The sequence below is a fragment of the Python bivittatus genome, unplaced genomic scaffold (assembly GCF_059951505.1).
Source record: "Python bivittatus isolate LINGU-HERP-01145 unplaced genomic scaffold, Pbiv_v1 ctg000050_np1212, whole genome shotgun sequence".
Lineage (NCBI taxonomy): Eukaryota > Metazoa > Chordata > Lepidosauria > Squamata > Pythonidae > Python > Python bivittatus.
Genome location: NW_028277033.1, coordinates 6,132,926 through 6,156,769, shown reverse-complemented (window position 1 = coordinate 6,156,769; position 23,844 = coordinate 6,132,926). Strand labels below are relative to the sequence as shown.

General features: G+C 40.8%; 1 protein-coding gene and 1 long non-coding RNA gene across 2 annotated transcripts in view; one reads left to right on the top strand and one right to left on the bottom strand.

Moving 5' to 3' along the window:
* Positions 1 to 1,830: 1,830 nt before the first annotated feature.
* LOC148216922 (uncharacterized) overlaps positions 1,831 to 23,844 on the bottom strand; it is a 49,299-nt gene continuing 27,285 nt past the window's right edge. The window contains exons 2-4 of the long non-coding RNA XR_015793608.1: positions 10,393 to 10,625; positions 4,030 to 4,159; positions 1,831 to 2,415 (exon numbers count right to left, since the gene is read on the bottom strand). This is a non-coding gene — a long non-coding RNA (uncharacterized LOC148216922). The remainder of the gene's footprint in view (positions 2,416 to 4,029; positions 4,160 to 10,392; positions 10,626 to 23,844) is intronic.
* The window catches only part of RASGEF1A (RasGEF domain family member 1A), a 47,370-nt gene continuing 31,104 nt past the window's right edge, over positions 7,579 to 23,844 (top strand). Inside the window, exons 1-2 of the mRNA XM_007420744.4 lie at positions 7,579 to 8,205; positions 14,924 to 15,103. Coding sequence (XP_007420806.1) covers positions 8,179 to 8,205; positions 14,924 to 15,103 — 207 coding nt within the window. The 5' untranslated portion in view covers positions 7,579 to 8,178. The remainder of the gene's footprint in view (positions 8,206 to 14,923; positions 15,104 to 23,844) is intronic.

The window sequence follows — 23,844 nt, the reverse complement described above, 5'->3', positions numbered from 1 at the left end:
TGTTCTTAACCTGGGCACTACCTGTCTTTGTTACTAATTGCTTATTATCTCTAAGAAGCATTTTTTTTTCTCTTTGTTTAAGACTCTTATTCCATATTGGTACATCCTTTGGCATATCTCTTCTTTGTGTGAGGTCCTGTTTGCCAATTAGAACACAAAGCTACTTTTGAATGGTCATGGAGCATATTAAGAGCCCAATCCCAAACTAATTTTAAATCTCCTTGTTTACCCCCATACCTGCATCTACAAAGGTCAGATTCCAATAACCCCACTGATCGATCATTTAACTCATCAACAGCTAAAACCCAATCAGAGAGAAACCTTTTCATGAACGTTCATGTGTCTCACTCAAATGCATGAAACAGGATTTCCTAGCATTACACTGCATCAGGTTAAAATGCTGACTGAAAGCAATGGAAGTTGTCTGGAACATTTGAGGAAGAATTGAAAGATATTTGGTGGAGCAAAAGCTGACCTTTGCCAGGGTGAAAGATAATCTAGATCCTACATAAGGCATTTCATTTCTGGTAAGTAAACAGTGCAATTATTCTGTCAGAGGATACTTCTTGTCATTGTATTTCCGTGTGCTACTTCCAAAACTTCCATCAAATGTTACAAAGGGGATTTCCTACCCCAATTTATGCATCAAATTATTTTGTTTGCAAAAGTGTGATGTAAATCTGGAATTGGCTTCCAGTACTGCAGATAATGATAAAGGATAGTATGTGATATAAAAATAGTGTCACACTAATTTAAAAGGAATGTGTTTGGGGGGCTGTTGGTTCTCAGTCACTTTCAAAGGGCTTTGCCAAGTTGTTTCTGCATGAATGAGCACACACAGACAACTGTTCTCCTGGGACCTCTAGTGAGGTAAAGCAGATGCATTCTTCATACACAATCATAATCAACAAGGGGTAGTCCTTAAAGAAGCCAGGGCCAAAACTGCAGAAGATAAAAGCTGGTTCAACCGTGCCAATGCACCCTTTGCAAAGTTTTGCCCAGTCCTCCTTTTCAGATCCCATCCTATCTCACTTTCTGTAGTGTGCCCTGCCTCTTTTAACAATCAGCACCATCCTACAGGCATGACTCCAGTTCTGGTTTAGGGCTGAATTCAGAAAGTGCCAGAAAGAATAAACGTGTTAATTTTCATTATTAATACAAGTCTGTCCACTTCTGGGAAGCGGCATCTCAATTTCCATCCAAAGGGTTTTTTACATCTTAGCATATACCATGAATGGCTTCTAAACCCATTCTTGAAACTTGGAGATCCTCAAATATCTCTTGAGGATTACTCTTGTTGTAAGTAATGGCAGACAAGCTTTCTTGAAGGGTCACTGGGTTTCCACTACCAATCTTGAATTGCTTTCTGCCACAAGCGAATGCCCAAGGTATTGTCAGAATACCTTGTAGATCATGGGGTTTCCTTGGCAGACCAATGTGTGAAGATCCTTGTAAACAGGAAACTTTAACCTGATGGTACTATACTTAACTTTGCAACAATTTATGGACTACAGCCTGTCTGAGGCCTTGCTGGGTCACACTTGCAAGCACTTGATGTGAAGTTGGGCTGTAGGTTAGGTGAGACCAATTTGGATGCCAATATAGTATCTGCTGTGTTGAAATTAGCTTGATGTTTCTACTTTATGCTTCTGTACCACACCCAAGGAACCAGACTTGAGGTGATACTAGTGACCAAATGCATGAAAGTATGCTGATTAAAATATTTCAAGAATGCTCTTTTTATGGACATGTTTTGCTGTTACATAAGTGAGACATTCAGTTCAATACGTAACAACATCCTTAACTGATTGTCCTATGGTTCAACACATTCAAATCTGAAATAAAACATCTATCGTATTGCATTAAAAGATGATGCAACCAATGATGTTCCTCATTTTTTTTAATTCAAACGAGAGTCCAAAATAAGTAAAGAAAGAAATCTTACCTAATGCTAACACAGAATCAGAAAATAGTTTAGTATGATCTATCTTCATCACTCTTTCTCCATAGACTTCTTTCCCTGCAACAGATTTTCCAGACTGGGTTCAAGCTTTAGAGATGGATAAATCTATCTATCTGGTCCATGTCCACGGGCACCCAGGAGAAGATGTGGGATGACCCATATATCATGTCATGATACAAATGATGTGATTTACGTACTTCCATCAGAAGTTGTGATGCAAGTATTAAGTTGTGTCCTTTGCATGAGGCTGTCACGAAGCACGCCATCATTTCAACGTCACTGGACTTTGTTGCAGATGCTGCCTTCCGTGTTTGTGACGGTGTGTGGGAATCACCTTGGGAGACCAGGGAAGAGCCACAGCCACGGAATGGCCAAATAACAGACAGCTTAGCCTGCAGCAGGAACGTGGCCAGGGCAAACATCTCAGAAGGGGCGCTCCCTAGTTTCTTGGGCTGTAAAGGTGACGGAGGAGAGATGCACTTTCAGACTTGCAAGATTCTCTTAATGTAACCTTACAATAAAGTAGAATTAGTTCATCTGAGCATGTTTTCTGTCTGGACTACCTCACAAGGCTGACAGTGTTCCTTCAAGTTTTTCACTATTATTCCTACAGTGACTAAAAGATGAAAATACATATTTGGGTGTGTAATGCATGTCTGAATGAAACCTTCATCTCAAAATACAGTCTTTTTTTTTCTCTCTTACAAGACAGGTATTTAAATGTATCTCTCAAAATACACCTTTGAAGGTGGATTTCCAGTCCCCAAATCAGTTCCTGTTTTGTCTTCCTAAAAACTGCGTTGCAATGCAACACCGGATAAACAGCAAAGTTTCTATCCAAGCTTCAATTCCAGGCAGGCATCATATTCTATAAAGGCAGACATTAGAAAACAAGCCTAAAAAATTGTCCTATGAATTTAATAAAAGAATGTAAATGGCATATGTCAGAGTTATTTCCTTTATAATTAAGAAAGTAGTCTAGGTTGAAAGAATGTAAATTGATGCTGTTGTAATTACTTGTTACTCTTTTATAGGAATCAGGCATGCAATTTATCCAAGCACCTTTAAGTAAATTGCATGCAGTACACTGTAATTCAGCCTCCAATTTATATTTGACTTCCAGCAATTATCTTAGTTCATCTTCTCCTACTTTAGTAAAAAAAAAAATAATTATTATATAACAGAAATAAGAACACTTGCAAAATTCGCATACCATTTTCTTTGTTTGTTCCTTTAGTTTGCCAAAATAACTACTATTAGTTGCACAGGGTATATACCTATATATCATACATCGCATATATAGGGTTGTGTGTGTAGGGTGCATTTGTGTGCACTTATGTACACATTCGTGGCAGTATAGATGAATGGGATCTATTAAATGTGGATTTGTACCACAATTTCTGTGCCTGCTTATTTCAGAAATATTCCCCCCCATGGAACATACTCGTCAAAATGTGCCTATAGAACTGTGCAGATTGGACATTACAAATAAATGGACTTTGTTTTGAGAAAACAAGCACACAATCTCTTACAACATGGAGGAAGACTCTCAAATTAAATTCCAACTTAACTCTAGCCAGTAATTAGCTTGTTTGTTGGTAGCTTTGCATGCTATTCAAAACCCAGAAACTTGGTTTACCAAGTACAGGTGGGCTCATACAATCTACAAAGCTGAAACAAAACACAATCGATGTTTCCTATCAGAAACATGTTTAAAAAGCTGTCTCAGAAAGAAGCAGAACAGTGAGATGTGTGGTTTGCAACTTGGCATGAGGTGTAATCACAGCCAATCATGGCTTATTCAACCAAACACAGGTCAGAGTTAAATGGGAACTCAGCCATAACTGCCAAATATTTTTAGCTGTTGTTAAAATACCATATGATTGGCATTTAACAGTATAAATACTATTGTACGCTAAATGGCTAAAGTATTAGTCATACATTGTCAAACTAAACAGAATAGTTTGAAAAGGAATGCACCGTAACTCTAAGCAACAGAAGGTGTATTAACTAAAGGAAAAAAAAAAAAATTGGCACGCAACCAGGACAAAACAAAATTAACTCACCAGGCTAGTTCTTCCTGCCTACCAGCAACACCCTTCTTCTTGCCATGTTCTGAACAACCTCCCTGTTTGCACAGTTCAGGGCACAGAGCAAATTAAGGCAAGTATCAAATTCTTCTCAAAGGCGCCTCATCTTTAAACAAAAACAAAAACAGTTGGTCATCTGATCACAATGTTTGTGTTGGAAGTTGCTTTCTTTGAATCCAGCTTTGTTCCTACATGGGCACATCCCTGTGGTTTTCTCAACTACAATAAGGAAATGGACTGCCACCATATTTTTCCAGATTGGGTGGTGGTGGTGGTGGTGGTGGTGGTGATGGTGATGGTGATGGTGATGGTGATGGTGATGGTGGTGATGATTCCCCAGACTGATCTCCCAGCTTCGGACTTCTGGTGGTCTGCGATCCAAGCATTAACTAAATCAAATACTATTTAGATTTTTGAGATCAGCCAAGACAAGTTAGGTTTTATTGCATGTATCCAGATGACTTAGGAGCAAATCAAAGCCTCAGGTCAAGATAACATAGAGAACTGGACCATAGTGCCACCTGAACTATGCTTAGATATCAGTTGCCACTACAAGTGTGCTTAAAATATATTAACTGGCATAACCAATCTACAATTTAATCCATAGGTCATGTTATATTCTTTCTTATTCATCCTTAGTTATTTACCTCACAATATCATAGCCTACCATCCTTTGAGTAAGCCTTGAAAACCTGGTTCTTCCCCCAAGCCCTGAGACAACATTGTTCTTTTTGGTCTTTGTTACGTTAATCAGCTCATACCATCTTGTTGGAGTTGTTCATTATTTTTTTTAATGGTTGTATTTATGGTAATCCATCCAGAGTAGAGAGAGCTGAGCAGCTCTATCAATTGAATTAAACAAATCAATAAGTAACCTGTCCCAAATAACAAAGACCCTGACTCAAATCATCATCACCATCACCATCTTCTTCTCCTTCATCATCATCATCATCATCATTGAGCTTCTTTCCTTAGCCATGTAAATCTTTTTCATCTCATTATGGGACTATTTAAGCTGAATGACTCAGCTGTGAATTGGATCAGAAATACTCCAGTTTAATCTCTAGCTTTTTCCAGGGAGAGCTAAGAAAAATATCCAGGGAGTGATATTTTATTATTACCAGTATAATAATAGCCTCAAATAATCCCCACAAGTTTCCTGTGCCTGGTGTTTATTGTACCTTGTATCTACAGCTTTAGAATAAGGCAGGTGGACAGAAGAACCACATGGAGAAAGTCATGGAGGTGTGGATAGGACAAATTTTGGCCAACTGATTTCAACAGCAAGCCAAGGACATAGAAGTCATTGTGAAGAAAACATCCGTTGGTCTCATTCCCCATCTCGCTTGAAAATCCTTCTTCTTATCAACCCACAAAGTTAAGAAAAGCCACAGTATTGGTGGAACTGAAAGCCCTGACCTTTACACAGCCAGAGGAAAGAACAACAGGCAATTGTGTCCTTATCCAACCAGGAACATTCAAGATGAAAAGTTAATCATAACTGGGTCTTTCTTTTCAAGGTTTCTTTAGAACAAGCCTATGTAGCAGATAAGTCCTTCTTTACTTTGTGCTAGTGAGTCATGGTTATTTATCAGAGCTACACAAAGCACCCCAAGAATTCAGCAGTGCACATCGCTAAGGGGCATCTAATTACATTCAAATATACAAGTTTTTACAAGCAAAATTCACTAACACAGTGAATTTCATCAAGGCACAGAAAACAATTGACAATTTTGACCTAAGGTTAAGTCAAAATGTAGCTAAATGGTGAATACCAAGTACCACTCCAAATATCTTCTAGTGGTATTTCACACCTGTTGTATTTCAAACCTGTTGTAAATATTTTGGGCAACTTTCAGCACACCTGAGCCACCCACTAAAGTTCCTGTCTTTGGCACATTTCTCTGGGTGTAAGTGTGTGGAACTCAGCCCTCATTTCTGAATAAACCCAATGAGCTGGATTTCAGCCCCTTAAAATTAGTGGAGTGGGGCTTAAGCAGGAATAATTTCAGGGTCCTCAGGGGACCCAAGTAATGGGGAAGTTAGGATGAACTTTGCCTTATTTTAAAAGTGGTGCCTCAAAATGCTGTTTTGTCCCATCACTAATGAACATGGAGTGATAGAATGTGGGATGTTGTGGGGGAAGAAGGAGAGCACGAGTTTTGAAGGCCCTTCTTACATCCTGTACTTACCTTACTTTTCCTTTTCCTGTATTCCAGCATGATCCATAATCTGCATTACACCTACCGTTTTCAAAGTTTTCTCCTTGGCTTAAAAGTTTAACAGGTTCAGGGTGTTGGATGAGAGACCACCAGACAATCCAAGGGATGTAGGCTAGATGGGGAAGCTGAAAAACATCCCAGGAAGAAGAGGCAGAGCCAGCCCACTTCTGATCTGTCTCCCAGAAAACATGGATGTTGGGCAAAATACAGGGTCATATACAGCTGAGGGAAAGCATGATAAAATGCTTCATCTTTTGTGCCTTCATTTGTCCCTGGGAACTCCGTCAACCTCCTGGTGTCTTTTCTAGCGTAATGCAGACAGGCCGAGCAAGGGAAAAGAGGTGGCCACACCCAGCCCAACAGCTCAGAGTTTTAATATGCAAGGGGGCAAAAAAGAAAAAGAAAAAAAGATGACTGCAAGCTAAGACTGTTGCATTTAATTAATTTCTGGACAATGAGTATACAGACGCATATGTGTGTCTCCGTGTGTGTACATATATATATGCACACACACATGTGGGCAAACACATATATTTGTCATTTTTGTACAGTTCTTTTGTGTATTAATGCCATCTGTTCTTTATATCTTCTCTCTCCAACTGTTCCTTGTTTTATTTTTCTGCATTAATATTTGCACTAAAGTTTCAACTGATTCCGTCTATTAAATGTATTTCTTGTCCCTCCCATTTCACTGCAACTCTCAAGTTTCCCAGCAAGGCCTGTGGAGCTATATATCCTTGTCTCTCTCTCGCCCCACCCCACCCCCACTTCTTTGGTACTCAGCACTGACTGGGGAAATATTCCTCCATCTCTCTTGCCTTCCTCCCTTTCTTCAACTACTTTCAACGTATCGGCAGCATTTTGCCACCACTGGCTTTTTGCACTTCTGAGTATTGTCGTCTTCGTCTTTAACGATGTCACAAATTTCAGTTCAGGCATGATTTATCAAATCTAATTCACAACAGTTATTGTCAGAATATTGCTGAGGTTACACCTGTTGATCTATTGGTTTTCTTTAGCTGAAGTTGTATGTTTACAAGGAATTTGTGATCTGAGCTGCAGTTTTTGTTGTTGTTGTTGACTTAGTAGAACATCTTATACTTAGAACCCCCGAGGAATCCACTGCAGGATGAAAGTTAGGAGCCATGATCTCCCACATGGGTCCAGATGTTTTTAAGTTTCCCAATCTAGGGCTAAGAGCCAACAAGTGGCCCAAAGTCAGCCAGTCAGCCTCCATGCCCAAGGGAGGATTAGAACCTGGGTCTCCCCGTTCATATCCCAGGATCTGAACCACTACACCACACTAATATGGCAAAGTCTGATTACTGTGGCTTGCTTAAATTGTGGGCAACCTGGGCAGAAGCTTACCTGTTTTCTGCTTATGAAACTACTTATTGCAGTGAATATAAGAGGGAGGAAGCTAGCCATGTGATGGCTTTTATGACCTCTTTTTTAAGAAACTTTGCAAGACTATCTTCCAAAGTTCCTTTACATACGTAACTTCCAGGCAACTGGGTTATTTTTCTTTGCCATCACGTCCTCAGGTTTCTGAGCAAGCAAAAACCCAAGGAAAGGCACAGAGCAGGATTGCAGGGCGTCCCAACCTGTTTCTTGCCAAAGGAGAGCCGAGGATCGGTGTTATTTTTCCAAGGTTGGCACAAAAGACAGATGGGGTCAACCAGCACTCCTTTTGAATCTGACAAGCCTCTGCTCAGCCAACAGCGTGCTCAGCCAGCTGCTGACGTCAGAGCCAGTCTGGAAATGGCATGCTTGCAAGCTTTGTTATTTTAGATCTGAGCTGGCGGGAAGAGTTGCTGGACGGGGAGAGTTCCTCTCTCATTCCTCTCCTCTCAGGCTGAACCTACAATGCCTGGCTAACAGGATTATACATGCCAGAAAACGTATGTACATACTCCAGAAAACAATGAGGGTAAGAAAGATTTCTTTTTCTTCTGAATCCTGCCTTTGTTGCTCTTTCCCTTCCTTTCCGCTGCCTTTCCAAAGGCGAGCCAGTAATATCCTAAACTCTGCTAGTCTGGAGAAAAGTTGAATGAAAACACTTGGTTGATCTCATCTACTATGGGCAAGTTGTTAAAAGTCATTTGTGTGGATATTGCTAATTGTTCTGGCTGCGATGGGAAAAGTAGTCGCTCGAATACTCAACAGAGACTGAATTTCTCTTTCTTTTGTCAGATTCCGTCAAGCGAATGTTTCATTCCTGCTTCAAACTGCCCTTTCTGGTTTGGTTTAGTGTTTGGCTGCTGTTGTGTAAATAAACATAATAACAGTACTTCTCAGTACTTTGGAGGCAGTGAAAACCCTCCTTGGAACGGTTTTATTTAGAAAGAGGATAGCTGCAGCCGCATTCTGGGAGCTCCGCTCCTCTCTTGACAGCAAGACAGACATAACAAGTGCAGGGACTTTTAGCCTCAATATGGGAAGGTGTACAAACATTTTTGAAGCACCCTGGTGCAAACATTCTTAACATGCCAGAGCTCTTTTACGCAAACGCTTCCTAACTTTTAATTGGATGCACCATTTTTGTGCATTTCGCTCTGCTTCCTGAAAAATAACTTGCATGCAACTGCACACGGATGTTGTTCTTTTATGCACTTCTCCAACTTTCGCTGCCTAGTTTTGTGAAGCCGGTGAGGGAACACAGCCTAATTGTCCTATACTGAATTGAACAGTCAATTAAAAGGAGCCAAATAGTCCACTGTTCTCAACTTTTCTGTCTAATGTTGCCCCTCCCAAATGTTTGGAACGATTGCAAGCTCCTTGGGGCAAGGAGGTGTTTGTTCATTAACCCAGACATAGAAAAATGAAAGATGTAGCTCCATTTCCCTGTAGCTTTGAAGCCACTGACTCCATGCCCATGGCTCAAAATGAATTCAAAAATTGCCAATGAATTCAGATGAACATTTCAAAGCAATTGCAATATTAAAATAAATATAATCTTCATTGCCAGACCCAACTAATCAGAAATTGTCCCTGTGGTTTGCCTTACCCTGAAAACGGAGAGGTTTGCTGATCAGCTAGGCTCCTGCTATAAGAATATGCTTAAAACAAACCACAGATGGCTGTTTTCCTAGTTACAGGGGCACAAGTTGGCACACTGGCTGGTAAACCACGCTTACGGCTTGTCACACGTGCTAAGCAACGTGTGCCCAGTTTCATCTCAGGGGACATTGTAAAAGACAGCCTTGGACAGTTCCCAGAGATTAAACAATGAGTGCCAGTTAAACAGACTTTTCTTTTGAGCCATATGAGAAGAAATTCTCTGGGGAGGGAAGACAACAGAAGTTGAACCCAAGTAGGAAGCAGGCTAAGCTTGCTCATCCCAGGCTGCTGATCAGAATCCCTATCCCTTCACATGTAATATGGACAGCATTAAGAATGCCAACAATCTTTAGTAAAGGTACTAGGATGTTTAGATATCTTCTAGCATGTAGTCTGAGAAATATTTGGGTTTCCATTATATTTGAAGAAAGCAAAATAATTAAGATATATTGCACCAATGACGGGATGAGATTATGCAAGTGTTGTTCTTGATAGACTAGAGGCTTGTGTACGTACAGGGTGGTGGTATGACATTTTGCCTTCCCCCACCCCTACGTTTCTTATTTACATGTTGGCTAAATGTATGTTCTTCCTTTCCTTCAGGAGCTCATGGCTCCTCCAGTTTTATTCACAACCACAACCCTGCAAAGTAGGCTGGGCTGGGAAAGAGTGCCTGGCCCAGAGTCACTCAATGGCTGGCGGTGGTTTTGGTCTAAATCCAACGTCCTACCACCACTCTGTCGCTCACTCCTTTTGAAAAACGCCTAGTTGACTTGTTCAGCATCACCTGCTTGAGTGGGATTCTGCTTTCAGAATATTCTTGTGATCCTTCTTGGATGTAAGTGTGACCCTCAGCAGGTGGCAGAACCTGGCTGGTTTTATCTGGGCTCATAAGCCCTTGGATGAGAAGCCAGCCAGGGAGTCTGTAAGCTGGACTGGGAATTTTTTTTAAAAATCTAATAGTAGACCACTTCTATCTTATAGCCAAGAAAATGGCATGGGTGCATCCATGAAGTCACTTGAATTTCTGCATGGGTTAAGGGTATCTTTATAGTACCTGCTGGAGGAGGCCCGAGATGTATCTTGCCTTCTGTTTTCAACAATAGCCACCTAGGTAATTCTGCATCTGGGAAACCTACTGGCTATGAAAGGAATAGCCTTCCTGTGTGGTCCGTCTGACATCAGCCTCTTCTGTATACTGTTGCTCTGAGCTGTCAGTACTAAGAGCCGCTTACAGACCCATCTTTGTCAGTGAACAATTCTAGTCGGTCGGTAGTCAAAACGTTGCTCCTGTCAAACAAGAAGAAAATGTCAGCAAGCTCAAAGCAAAACCAAGGTTTGTAGGAGTACAAATATATTGAGGGAGGGGGGTCGACTAAGAAAATTCTCCCCCCAGTCAAAAAAAAAAGCCCATTCCCATTTGTCTGCAGCGTGCTGACAGGGCCCAGAATGTCAAGGATCAGTGGGAGAGTGGCATGGAGAAACGTATATGAGAGTGGAAAGGAATAGTGCAAGGAGGGGCACACGTGGCTGACTACCATTCTGGGCTGGAACACTCTGTGCGTTGTCCACCTTCACATTCTTATATGAAGAAGCCCTTCCTTTCACCAGTCCTGATCTTGCCAGTTTCGTGTGAGCATGACCCCTGCTAGAATGGGGAAGGGAGGAGAAGGAGGTTTTCCTCCCTCCCAGACATCTATAATTTGGGCATGCATCTAGATTAGTGGTCTGTATACCTTAGCAGCCCATCAAAAATCCCTGCCGTGTACCTTAAATGGACAAAGCGAACTCCCAAATAACTTGCACGCTAAGCAAAGTCAAGGCGTCTTCTAGCCCGTTGTCAAACTGTCATGTGTTCCTCAAACGATGCCTTGTGACTAAATTTACGAAACGCCACTGAAAATTACCACAGAAGCACTTTGGCTTATAATCATCCAGTCTCATTCCTCAATTAGATTTTATTTAACTGCTGTACATTCTGTCTTCAAATTCCAGTTCTCATGAATCACTCCCAAACATTGAAATGGCAAACATTGGACTGAACTGCAGGAAAAATGCTCCTGTTTACTATTAGGAACATTTCTTGTCCTAATTTGTAAATAGCCACACAGGATCTGTTGGACGAGATGTACAAGATCTATTTTTAACTGTTTGAGCCTTTCTTTCTTTTTTTTAATGCCGTCTCTTAGCATCAGGGCTGAGGGTTGAGTGAACAGAGACAAAGTCTCAAATAGCTGGATAAATATTAAGGATGACTGTAAGAAGCTGCCTTAAAAGGGAAGAGACCTCGGAATTGCTGCTTTGCACAGCAAAGCATTACCAACACATGTTGTATTTCTGTCCTCGTTCCACATCTTATACGTTGTAGCATTTCTGCTTTGATTTTGGCAGTGTTTTTCCTCCTTCTCCATAACTGCAAAGAAAGGAGTCCTGGAGTCTGAGACTCCTTTAACTTCTTCTACATCTCTTGGACTTTGATGCCCAACCAACTGCCAACTTGACTTAAGCCCCTTTAGAGAGAAAGCAAGAATTATTATTTTTTCCTTAATAGATAACCTTGAGTTACCTAACTCCATATTTAAACTTTGCAAGAAAGATCCATAAACTCTTGTCTGTTTGCTTTCAGGGTGAGGTTGATTTTTCATTATCTACTTTGTTTAAATTCACCTGGATGGGTTGCAAGGAATTATGGGTACCACCTTACACAGTCTCCTACCATCACAGAAGATGTGAAATGCCATATCACATAGACATAAAATAAATTAAAGCCATCTCTGAGTTGAGTTTAACTCCTGGTGATTTATATGGACACTTCCATTCTGTTTTCTTAACATTATATGAAAATGGATTGGCATTGTCTTCTTCTAGGATTCTGTGCTGACCTCCCAGTTTAACCTACAGCCTGGATTTTCAGGATGGTCCCCCAATGAAACAGTCACCAGGGCCAGTCCTGTTTAGTGTTCTTGATCAGTGACTCTCAGCTAGATGCTGCCATCTATCTGGACAAGTGCAAAATATGCATGGCAAAATGTTTAATTTTAAAAAATGTTTAAGCCTGTAGGAGCTTCAGTTCCAAGAAATGTAAATCCTAACTTTAAAAAAGCATCTAGTGTTGCAGGAGAATAGAAATAGTGCCTAGGTGGGCAGAGACTTATCCAGATTAGCTTAATAAAAGAATCTTGTGATGATAACATCTCCAACAGTGACTGGTTAAACTGTTGAAATATCAGAAGGCAAAAAATTATCCTCCTGCTATTGGCTACAAAAGAGAAATACAGATAGACATGTGAAGAAGCAGGTTTAGGAAATGATGGATTCAGACAAAGAAGTGATTGGATATCAAAGAAATAAGGGGCTTGGGAGGGAAACAAAAACTATCAAAAGTAGTAGTTCTAATTGATGACAGAAAGCCTCTAAGAATATTAATGTTCTTGGGAAAAGGTGAAGCCTTTTGTTTCTATCGTGATGAGACACAGGTTCTTTGAAAGAGTGGTTGGTGGGACTTAAGAAATTAAACTCAGGTAGGTAGCAACACTTCCCCATCCATCTTGATTGATCTTGAAATGCTAAGCTGCATCAGAGCTGGTTAACAGTTGGACTGACAGGATATTCCAGGGCTGTGGGCCAGACTGGGAAGTTGGAAAAGCTTTCCAGAAGAAGACAATGTCAAACCACTTCTCTTTTGTGGCTCAGATGACTACATGGACATATCTGTGACATGATCAGAAGTAGAGCTTGATAAAAGGAGACTTTACTTGTACGAGTAACTGAGAGCCAGTGATCTAGAGAACTAAGGAGAGCAAATCCAGAGGAAAAAGGGACAGAATGAGTCTACGATCAGGCAATGCAAAGACAAGGAACTGTATAGTAACTGAAAATCAAAATTCACCTCTTTAGCTCTGGGCCTCAATTATTTAAGTTCTGAGAACTAATTTGCTGGAGATTTCAGTCGCTGGCAATGATAAACCTCTCAGAAACGATAATATAAATGTCAAACAGTGAAGCATTCATGGAGAATGGAAGAATTGTCATGGAACAAATGAAGGAAGCTGATGTTACCAGAGCAGCTTCTGATATATTTGTTTAGCAGTTCCCTAATGTACAGCTTAGTAACCTTGAAAATTCAGGATGGTAAACACAAGCTATTGAGAAACCATATGGAGGGCTTGACACTGAAAACGCTTTGACATCTGCATTTAGTGGTAGCTATACTCTAAGCAAACCATAGCAACTTGATTTTTTTTTCTTTTTTCTTTACCTTGCATGCAGTTTTGCTTTCCCAATGCTGATATTTATAACTCTGGATTGTTGCACAATTTAGTAAGACAGTTGAGGAGAAGAATAACACTAACAGACCTGGGCTACAAAAATCTGGATGACCACTAGATGGAACCAAGAGGTACAATAGTAGGGGGAAAAAAACAACAGATCTCTACTCTTTGCTCAAGAGCAGGCATGTTGTTCTACATGAACAAGCAGAAACATGTAAGGCAGTTCTCAACTGTATGTTATTATTTTACGATTAAGCCTTTGTTTCATCTTGCCTGCTTCTGACCAGCTTAGAGAAAGTGTTTTATGTTCCTGCATGTTTTTTCCTCAATAGTGTCTAGCTTCTGGTAGATTAGCTTTGGCAACGGTGTGGCCTATGTTCCAGGCACCGATTGCTTCTCAAAATGCCTACTCCTTAGTTAGCAGCAGGGCATGGCTAACAGTTGGATTTTCAGCCTTCCTAGAATGGATCATAAGTCAAGAGCCCTGAGCTAATGAAAGATGCTGCTGTTCAGATCTCAAATTGATGAAACAGAATAGAGAGGAAGTATTGACAGACCAAAGAGACATTTTTTTCCTGTGAGCATCCTTCCAGCCAGCTTAGACTGAACACATTTGAGCAAAGAGGCATCTTCTCCCATGTCACACCTGGAGAGCTAAGCATTGAACAAAATCTAGGAACTAAATAACCCTGAAATTGTCTCCTAAATTATACTCACTGTTAAAGTTTTTATGCACATTGATTTAAAGCAACTCTATTCTTTCGGGCTCTTAAATTGTATTTATCAGTTTTTAACTGATTTGGGAGCTTTCTTTTAATAGGATTAGACTTATGAACAATTGCAATTAATGCATCCTACCCTATTAAAACAAAAAGGGTGTAGTTGTGTGTAAGCATGAATATATTGGCAGTAAGAGATTAAATGTAGCGTGTTGGACTTATTCCTCTGTAATCATTTTCTTTCTAGTTACACTGGTTGTTTTTTAATCCTTTCATTGTGAGACAAATCTTATCCTGCCAGCCAAGTAAGATCATGGGCCTGCCCTTAATTAAATCACAACCAAAGGCTTGTGAGAGCCAAGCTTCTAGATTTGTCTGCCATAGTTTCCAGAATGATCCCTCACAGCAAGAGCACATAGCTTGCTTCTATGCTCCTGGTCATGCATCAGTCCATTGATTCCAAAGGAATAAGCCAACCTTGATGGTGTATAAGATCAAGTTGGCATTTCTTCCTAACAAGGCTTGACCCAAAGACATGCCATTCTAGGACATTCACATTGCTTCCTTTTCTTTCATGTTGCTTCCTCTGCTTTTACAGGAAACTATGCCACAGACACCAATATTTTCCAGCATGCTTGGGACGGGATGTAGGGGACAGGTGCAACCAGACACAGGCGAGAGGAATGGCGACCCTGTTTATCAGGATGGGAATCTTATTTCTGGATCCCTGGAGGTCCTCATCGAGCATCTGGTTCCCACCATGGATTATTATCCAGATGTAAGTAGATGGTTATAATGTCACTCATCTTTTGCTGTTGGTTTCCTAGAACCAGGTGCTGAAAGAACTAGGGGATTTTGGAAGTAAGTAATTGTTTTTTATCAACAACTCCAGAAATAATTAAGGACAATTCCTTCCTTAGTCCTGGAGTTGTTTATAGGCAGCAACAACTTCCTGCTTTTGGAGAGGATTTTTTAAATCATTTGTGTATTTTAAATCCTGTTCTTCCATGAGTTTACATAACTAATAAATAATACTATAGACAAAAAGTGGATATCGCCTGAAAAAATCTTGCAAGAACAAGATTTATTGTATGGTCAGGCCAAAATATACTCGTTCAGTAGATAACAATTTTCTCTTTGGAAACAAGAACTTTCGTAGTATTCCTGCATATTAAACATAGAAGATTTATAACCTTTTGATGCAGATGTTGGGAGGATGGATGGATGGATGGATGGATGGATGGATGGACAGATGGAATAAACGATATTTTTCTAGCATGCAGTACTTTTCAAATGCACCTTAGATTTTTATTTTCCCATACAGGCTTAAGTCAAAGTCATTGACACAGTTTTTTACCTAAAACAGTGTTGTCCAAACTTGGCCACTTTAAGATGAGTGGACCAACTCCCAGAATTGACTTTGACTTAAGCCTGTACGGGAAAATAAAAATCTAAGGTGCATTTGAAAAGTACTGCATGCAAGAAAAATATCTTTTATTCCATCTGTCTGTCTGTCCATCCATCCTCCCAGCATCTGCATCAAAAGGTTATAAATCTTCTATGTTTAATATGCAAATACCTTGATGTGTGATAAGAATATGAAGGATGGCCTATTCGTTTAGTATCATTTGATTCTTTTGCGCGTTTACACCCAAAACTGATGTGTCTTGGGCCACTCTAGTTCTACTCCTCTTACTATGCACCACCGAAACCTGAATTCCCTTTCTTTTTTTCCCCCTGACTTGGCAACTAATACATTCTGATCCTGGGCTGAGCAAGTGAAAATTCCACAACAGTGAACTTCTGTAATAGATCAGACAAACACCTGGCTTGGACATTCTCCTGTTAATTTTGGAACTGCATTAGCACGCAGTTTGAAAAAAAATCTGCTCCTTCACATATTCGTTATGCCTCTCTAGGGAAGAATTACAGTAACTTTCCAGGCTGGTAGAGAAAGAAAAGAAAGAAAGAAATGGGAGGGGTTACTTGGAACATCCATTTTTTTACCTGCCATGCTGGAGAGTAGGAGGGAGGAAAAAAGACCTACAGGCACTCCAGGAAAATTCATTTGCATACAAGAGTTTGCTTTGCGCCCAGGGAAATGTGTGCGCTCACAAGAGGGCAATGAACCTCCACCCCTGGAATTTAGGAATGGAATGTACTTAACTATAACCCTTGATGCATGACCATCGCAAGCAACCATTTCTCCAAACACTCAAACAAATAAACAGTTCCAGACACAGCAGCATAAACTGAGGGGCACAACATTTTTTTTTCTTCTTCTTCCCCAGAAAATATTGCTACATTCTTAGTCCTTAACTAGCAGTTACTATTTTAGTCTCTCTTTTCCTTGCTCTTTCACCCTCTCTATTCTCCCTCCTTTAATTTAACACGTCTCTTAGCAACAAGTTTAGGCACTAGAGAAATTCACTTCATTCTTTCCTATTTTAACACCCCAAGCCTTCTTTTGTTCCATTTTGAGCTCATTCCAAAGGGTTTTCTTTTCTTTTCTTTTTTTTTTCTTTTTCCTTTCCCCAAAAATTTGTGTAATCTTCTGACAACTACACAGGGCATAACGTTCAGTCTCAGAGTTCAAGGTTTTCATTCCCTTGGCTTGTTTTTAAAATCACAGCCAAGATGCAACATTTCAGAGCAGGACCCTAGACAGATGGCATTCTTCTTTGTGAATGGTAGCCATTGGTTCAAAGAAGGTCACCGTTTGATGCGAATGAGGCTTAAGTCAAAAAGCTGGAATGTTTGCTCAGTGTTCTCACTGACACAGTTCTTTACCTAAGACAGTGTTGTCCAAACTTGGCCACTTTAAGATGAGTGGACTGGAATTCTGGGAGTTGAAGTCCACTCATCTTAAAGTGGCCAGGTTTGGACAACACTGACCTAAGATCTTTGTAAGGCTTGACAATTTCCCCCTTTGGTTGCAGTGTCTACCTTCTGCAATAGCCCCCCACCCCACCCCCTGGAGGTTCAAATAACCTGGGTCTTGTTAGCTTTTCAATGAGTCTTGAAGACCTAGCTTTTTCCTCAGGTCCTGGGCTCAGTTGGGGTGCGTGTGCCCACCTGGATTGGAGGATGTTTGGTACATTTATGGTGCTCACTTGTTCCCCCTAACATAATCAACCTTGGATTCTTTGGAACGTAATATGGTTTGTAATCTGTATGCCACCCAGCGTCACTGCTGAATTGGGCAGCCTTAGAAATCTAATAAACAAACATTCCTTGTGATTACACAAATTGGCCTGTCAGTGTCAACACTGCTTCCTACTGGTAAAACCAGTGTTGTGGTTACCGTGTTGGACTTTACAGAAGGCCCAAGTGTGCCTTTGACCACAATGCTCCTTGGATGACTTGGGGTTATTTCTCAACCCAGCTGGCTCCCAGGTTGTTGCTCTGGGGATCAAAGGAGGATACACCCATGGATGTTGCCTTGAGTTCCAGAGAAAAAGTGGGATGTAAATGCAATAACAAACACAATATATGCATACATATGAGTAGGTCTTGCTTTTCCTGTGCATTTAAAGGGACACTTCATCTATAATCTGATGCACAGTGCGGCAATATTGATATTTTAACCTTCTGTCTATAGGCCAGGACTGCACAGCATCTGGTAGTTTGAGGACCACAGCAGGTGTTTTGTAGCACACCAAGGGTCACATTTCCGAAGTGGATAAGGCAGGGCTTATGGCAATGGGATTTCATGAGTTATAAGCCATGCAACGGGTCACTTAGGAACTACAAAATGTTGTTCCTTAACTCCCCCTCAGTGCAAAAGAGAGGAAAACAATCGCATGAGATTTTACAAAAGAATTTGGCCTCAACTATTCTACATTTATACATCACCATTACTCAAAAGCTGATTAAGGTTGTACCTTTTAGAAGCAACCTTTTCAGAAGAACCCAGCACATATGGTGCCATCTAACAGCAACAAGCATTCAACCATCTTTTTAAAATGGACATGCAAATTATGTTAATGACATGAGTTAAAGAAGCTCATTCGCTACTCCCTGTAGCTCATGGTGTGCATGTTGAACAAGGAATTCATTTCTCATCATCAGTCACAAATTAGGAGCTACAACAGCTTCTTCTCCACCAGCTCCCTTGGATGGGACCTCAGCAGTGTAAATATACTAATGCTTTTCCAACACTGAGTAGAAAAGAACCATCACTTTGGAGAGAATGGATGGCCAGCTGGCCTTTCTCAGATGGCAGCTACTATATCCATCCCCCTTTTTGTAGCACTAGGAGTGGAATATCAGAGCCAGCCTAATAGTAAGAGCTATTAGTCATAGCTCAACAGTAGAACCAATGACCAGAAAGCGTTCAAGCAGAAGCTGAATGCCCACTATCTGAGAGCTTCAGTCTAGATCCCTGCACTAACAGGGGTTGGACTGGATGGCCTCAATACCCCCTTCCATTTCTATGGTTTGGCAAGCAGCTAGGAAAGCAGAGATAACAATAACGGGAGACTAGGCCATAGCAGGAGCTCAAAGGGATGTGAGAGAGGATGAAAAGATGTTTAATTCCTTTCTAGGTATGAGAGGAAAACAGGAAATTGTTTATGGAACTAGAACGTGAACTGGGGAGAACCTTGCTGACGTGGACCTTATTTGAGATCATGTGTGTTTGGAATTCAGACCTTTGCACTGCTTTCTGTTCAACTTCCTGACTTGAGCAAGCTCTGCATTTCTCAGACTCCATAGTTTGTCTCCTGAAATATGTGAAATGCTGTTGCTACAGGAGATGTGAGAGATTAGCTACTCAGATTCCATATCCATCTTTTCTTAGTCTGTGACACTGGGCATGTTCTTCTTTTCCAAGTATTTCGCAAACGCTTCTCGTCAGCTTCTAAAGCAGTGTTTCTCAAACTTGGCAAGTTTAAGATGGGTGGACTTCAACTCCCTGAATTCCCCACGCAGCTGAGGTTGAGAGACTCTTGCCTAAGCAATCATTTGTTGAAGTGCTAAACCTATTATTCAAACAGGCTGTACTGGGTGGCACAGGTGCAAATGTTCTCCCATTAAACACACACGTACCAAAAAAAAAGTGCATAGAAAAAGCAAGGTGTCAGTACAGAGGTTAGCTAGAAACCAGGTCCCCAACCATCTGGTTTGTGTAGAAGAGAAGCATCTGAGTAAGAGACAGGCTTGATATCCAGAGCAGTGAAGACTGCCTGTGTCTGGACAAGCATTTATCTCCCAACAGAAGAAGTTGCCCACTCCCTCTGTAAAGGTAACCACTGCTCATGAAAATTCAACAGTCTTTAGAGAAAAAGGCATTTGCATTAGGAACCTTGAGATCTATGGGCCACCTCTCACAGCCTTTGAAGAAGCAGCAGCATCTTGGCACAAGCCATGCTGGTGATAAGCATTGGCTGGGTTATGGCAGCCCACAGACCTAAATCAGAATTAGCATGGAGGTGTGAATTAGAGCTAGCTGCCCACAAAGGAATGTAACCTAGCCTGCTGGAATAAGATCACTGACAGACGAGGCTTTCTTTATATCTGTTGTTTCCGTTCACACAGAGCAAAGGCAAGTCAGCCTTGCACGACGGAGAACAAAGCTGCCCTGCCCTGCTTCTGCCCATGGAGTGAGAGGAAAAACTCACTTTTATTGCCAACAGTTAGGAAGTGGCTTGTCTCCTTCCTCCTTCCTCCTTCCTTCCTCCCTCCCTTCCTTCCTTCCTTCCTTCTTTTTTTCCCTTCAGTTCTCTCTCAAGCCTACAGCTCTGAAATTTCCTAGTGGTCTCCTATCCAAAGATTAAACAAATCCAACTCTGCTTTGCTTTTGGCTAGGTTGTGGCACTTATTGGGGCTAGTTAAACTTAGGTCCCACTAAAATCAATGAGTCGAAAGTATGATCGTTTCCAATGAGAACTATATTTGACTGTCCAGATCATTTTTTCCCAGTAATACGAGACTTTAGATTCCATATCATGGGGGCTGCCCCTGACATTCAGACAAACATTTTTAATGATAGCATCATAGTCTTCTTATGTTCTACATCAAATTCAACTCAAGTAGCTCCACTGAAATACATGTTAGGGAGAAGATGGAGTTGCCACCGAAAATGGCATTTCCATATTGAGGACATTCAATGGTGGGTTGTGATGGACTGGAATGGAGGTTCCTTGACAGTCTCCCATCCTAATTCTAAGTAGGTCTGACTCTGTTTAGTTTCTTGGAACCAGCCAAGAATCACTACGGTGTGATTTTTTTTTTTTTTTTCCTATTCAACCATCACATAAGGGGACATAATATGGAGGAAAAGAAATACACTTGAACTCAACACATAGAAGGGAAGATTGGGGAAATGCCACCTAGCACCGTTGCATTTTTATACACTGTGAGTTTATCCACACTTAGAACAGCTTGCCAGCAAAGGAAGGGAGCAGGAAAAGAAATGAGGCATGTCATTTCTGGACAGTTTGTACTTGGTTGTCCTCTCCCTGTGACCTACATCAATAATCTGTCACGGCAAGTCGGCTATCTCTGTTCAAGCAGACAGATTGGAGGGTAGGTCTCCCTTCCTGTCTGTGGCCAAAGGTTGTGCCTTATTTTAACTGCATTAAACAGCCAGAATTAATTTCAAGACTTCCTCCATGGAGGTCTGCTAATCTGCTCCTCACTCACTCAAGCCATACATGTTTTTAAAAAAACAAGCTTAACAGTCTGTCCTCTTGGGGGAGATGGTTTTCAAATATATGCAAATAAAATTAGGGGCATTTGCTTGATCCACTTGGAATCTCTTCAAAGGTTATAACCTGCCCATGGATTTGTAGAAGTGGATGCAATAGTCCTATTTTTTGTGATACAGCCTTGCAAATACAGCATTTGAAGCCCACCCACCTTTTCAAAGCTTGGCTATAGCCATGATAGGATGAAAAGAAAAAGGGGGAACATGGCTTAGAAAAACTAGAGGCAATTCTAATCCACCAAAAGTATGCTATATGCAACTGAACAAATTTGCCTGGTCAGTAGCAATACCTGAACGTAATTCAATGCAGAATATGTTGCAGAATTATCCCAATGAAAAAAGAACCAATCCGCTGTATTTAAAATCTCCCACCAAATGTCAAGTTTAGCATTTGAAATACTGAACCAAATATCTGAAGAAAAGGTCTAAAGTTGGTGCCCTTACAGGCTGAGTTATTTGATTACTTACCCTACACATATTGACCTTGGGAATAGCACTTCCTGAACTCAATAAGAATTATTTCTCAATAGACATAGATAGGATTACAGTATAAATTACAATATTAATTTTCAAAGCTAAATTATGAATCATGGCACCCAGCCATGGCCTCTCAAAATGCACAGTTAATATTTATTTCAAGGGTCAATATACATGAATGAATTATCATGGTTAAAACAGATCCAATTGGAAGGAAAATCTGGCCTTAATTGATCTCTTGGGCACCAATTAAAATCACCACAACAACTTGCAACTGCTATTTAGAAACTATGTCCAAGAACAAGATAGTACTTGGAAAATCCTATCTTCTTTCCGCCAGGTCTGATCAAACTGGTTTGAATGGTTTGTGCCCCACAAACCAGCAATTGGGAAGGTATACAAAGGTCCAGCAATCAAATAACCCAATTTGACTTTATGATACCTTCAAATTAACATGCAAGCGTTAAAGAAAGGGTTCATTCAGATTTGTGTAAAAAGGTCAGTGAATGTAAATTGGGGCTCAGAGCTTTGAGCAAAAACTCTCTTGCCTCTGAGAGCTAATCAGGAGCTCATAGAAACAGATTGAGCCAAGTTTCATTAAAGCACATTGGTGGCAAAAGGCCCTACATAAAAGGCCCCCAAACAGACGAAATTTAAGTCTGGCTTTGGTTTGGAAGAGAAGCACAGAAGCTTTGTAAGACAACATCTTCAAAGAATCAAAGCCAGAAAAGCAAGAGGGCCCTATTTCAGCCTGTCTAACTGCAGCTGCTGAGAACGGACAAAGCATTCCAAAGGCGTGTTTTGCAAAGTGGCCCTTGCACAAACAAAGCCCGTTGCTTTGAAGCATTACACCCACTCCATCTTTCGCAAGATTTGGACAGCTGTCGAAAGCTGTCCCTGGATGCCTGTGTGTGTCTGCACACATAATAACCCCACTTCTAACGGGACGACCAGGGAGGCAAATTGGCTGTCCTGCACACATGTGTACAAATAACACAGCTAGCTTTCAAAGCAACCTCATAAGCCTTGTTTTATGGTCCAAAGAGAGGGGCTTCATTTGCACTAACATGCCTTGTGAACCTCTGTCCATTGGTTTACTCAGCTCTGGGAGTTCTTCTGAGCAGCCTTTTGAGGTAACAAATATATTGAGAGTACAGAAATCCCAAACAGCCTCTGAAATATTGCCACTTTCCTTTTCTGGTGCCCTTTTGGTGATAATGGATACTGAATAATAGAAACTGAATGTCGCCTTTGAGCCAACCACACTCTTTCAGCCAAAGATATCCCATCCCATCCTCATTCGAATGTAACCAGGGAATCTCTATTTTATATCATCTTTGGGGCAAAGTAGAATATGAATGTAATTCATTAAACGAGAAAAGAGAACTTCTGAAAGCAAACACTTGGGAGGGGGTGCTACACCTTGTGTGCAGAAATCTTACGGGACAACAGATGTAAGAAATGCCCATCTATTATCACAACTCTCTTTTAAAAATTCCTTACATGTACTGCATGTTCATTTTCTTTAAGTTGATCTGAAGTCTCATTACATTCTGTACTGCCTGTTACACGCACACCGCCAGAATGCTCAGGGTATTTAGTGCGGTCATAAATTGTTCACCAAAGTAACACACAAAGCTTTCTGCATAGAAAACAGGCAAGAGTGTTTACCAAAAGAATCTTGAGAGAAAAAATCTCCAGTCCAGGAAGATCTGAACATAGTCTATTCCAAGTCCAAGGTTCCAAGTCATCCAATAGTGGCACACAAAGAGCTAAGCCCAAAAGTTAGCACTTTTATATAGACCTGACAATATTATTGGTTGAATCATGCTTCTTTCCTTCAAGGAGATAGTTTGACTTCCTTTGCTCTTTTCTTTGTATTTGCAATATTGGTGCTGAGCCTGGGACCTTGCCTTGTTCATTCCTGCGCTACAGGCTGAGGCTAAGACTGGTTCAGGTCCTTCAGCTTCTGAATCTGAAGACTGAGACTGATCTCTAACTCACAGTCACTCAGAGAGACACAGTAAAAATATGGTTCATATAATTGGCCATCATTGTAAACGTGGTCATGGCAGACCTAGCACACAGAACAACTAAACACATTCTGATTGCAAGTTTAGAGCACTGCCATTGGTCTTACCCCATTTCTACAACTCCCCAGAATCATGTTACTGATATCTGTGCCGAAAGTACCACTTTTAGCCTCATTTCTTCTTCTTCTTTTTTTTTTTACACTCTGAGCAGCAACTGAAAACTGAACAATTGAAAGCTGAGAAACTTAATGCACCTATTTTGTAGTTTTCTGGACGCTAACAAAATCACAACTCTCTAAA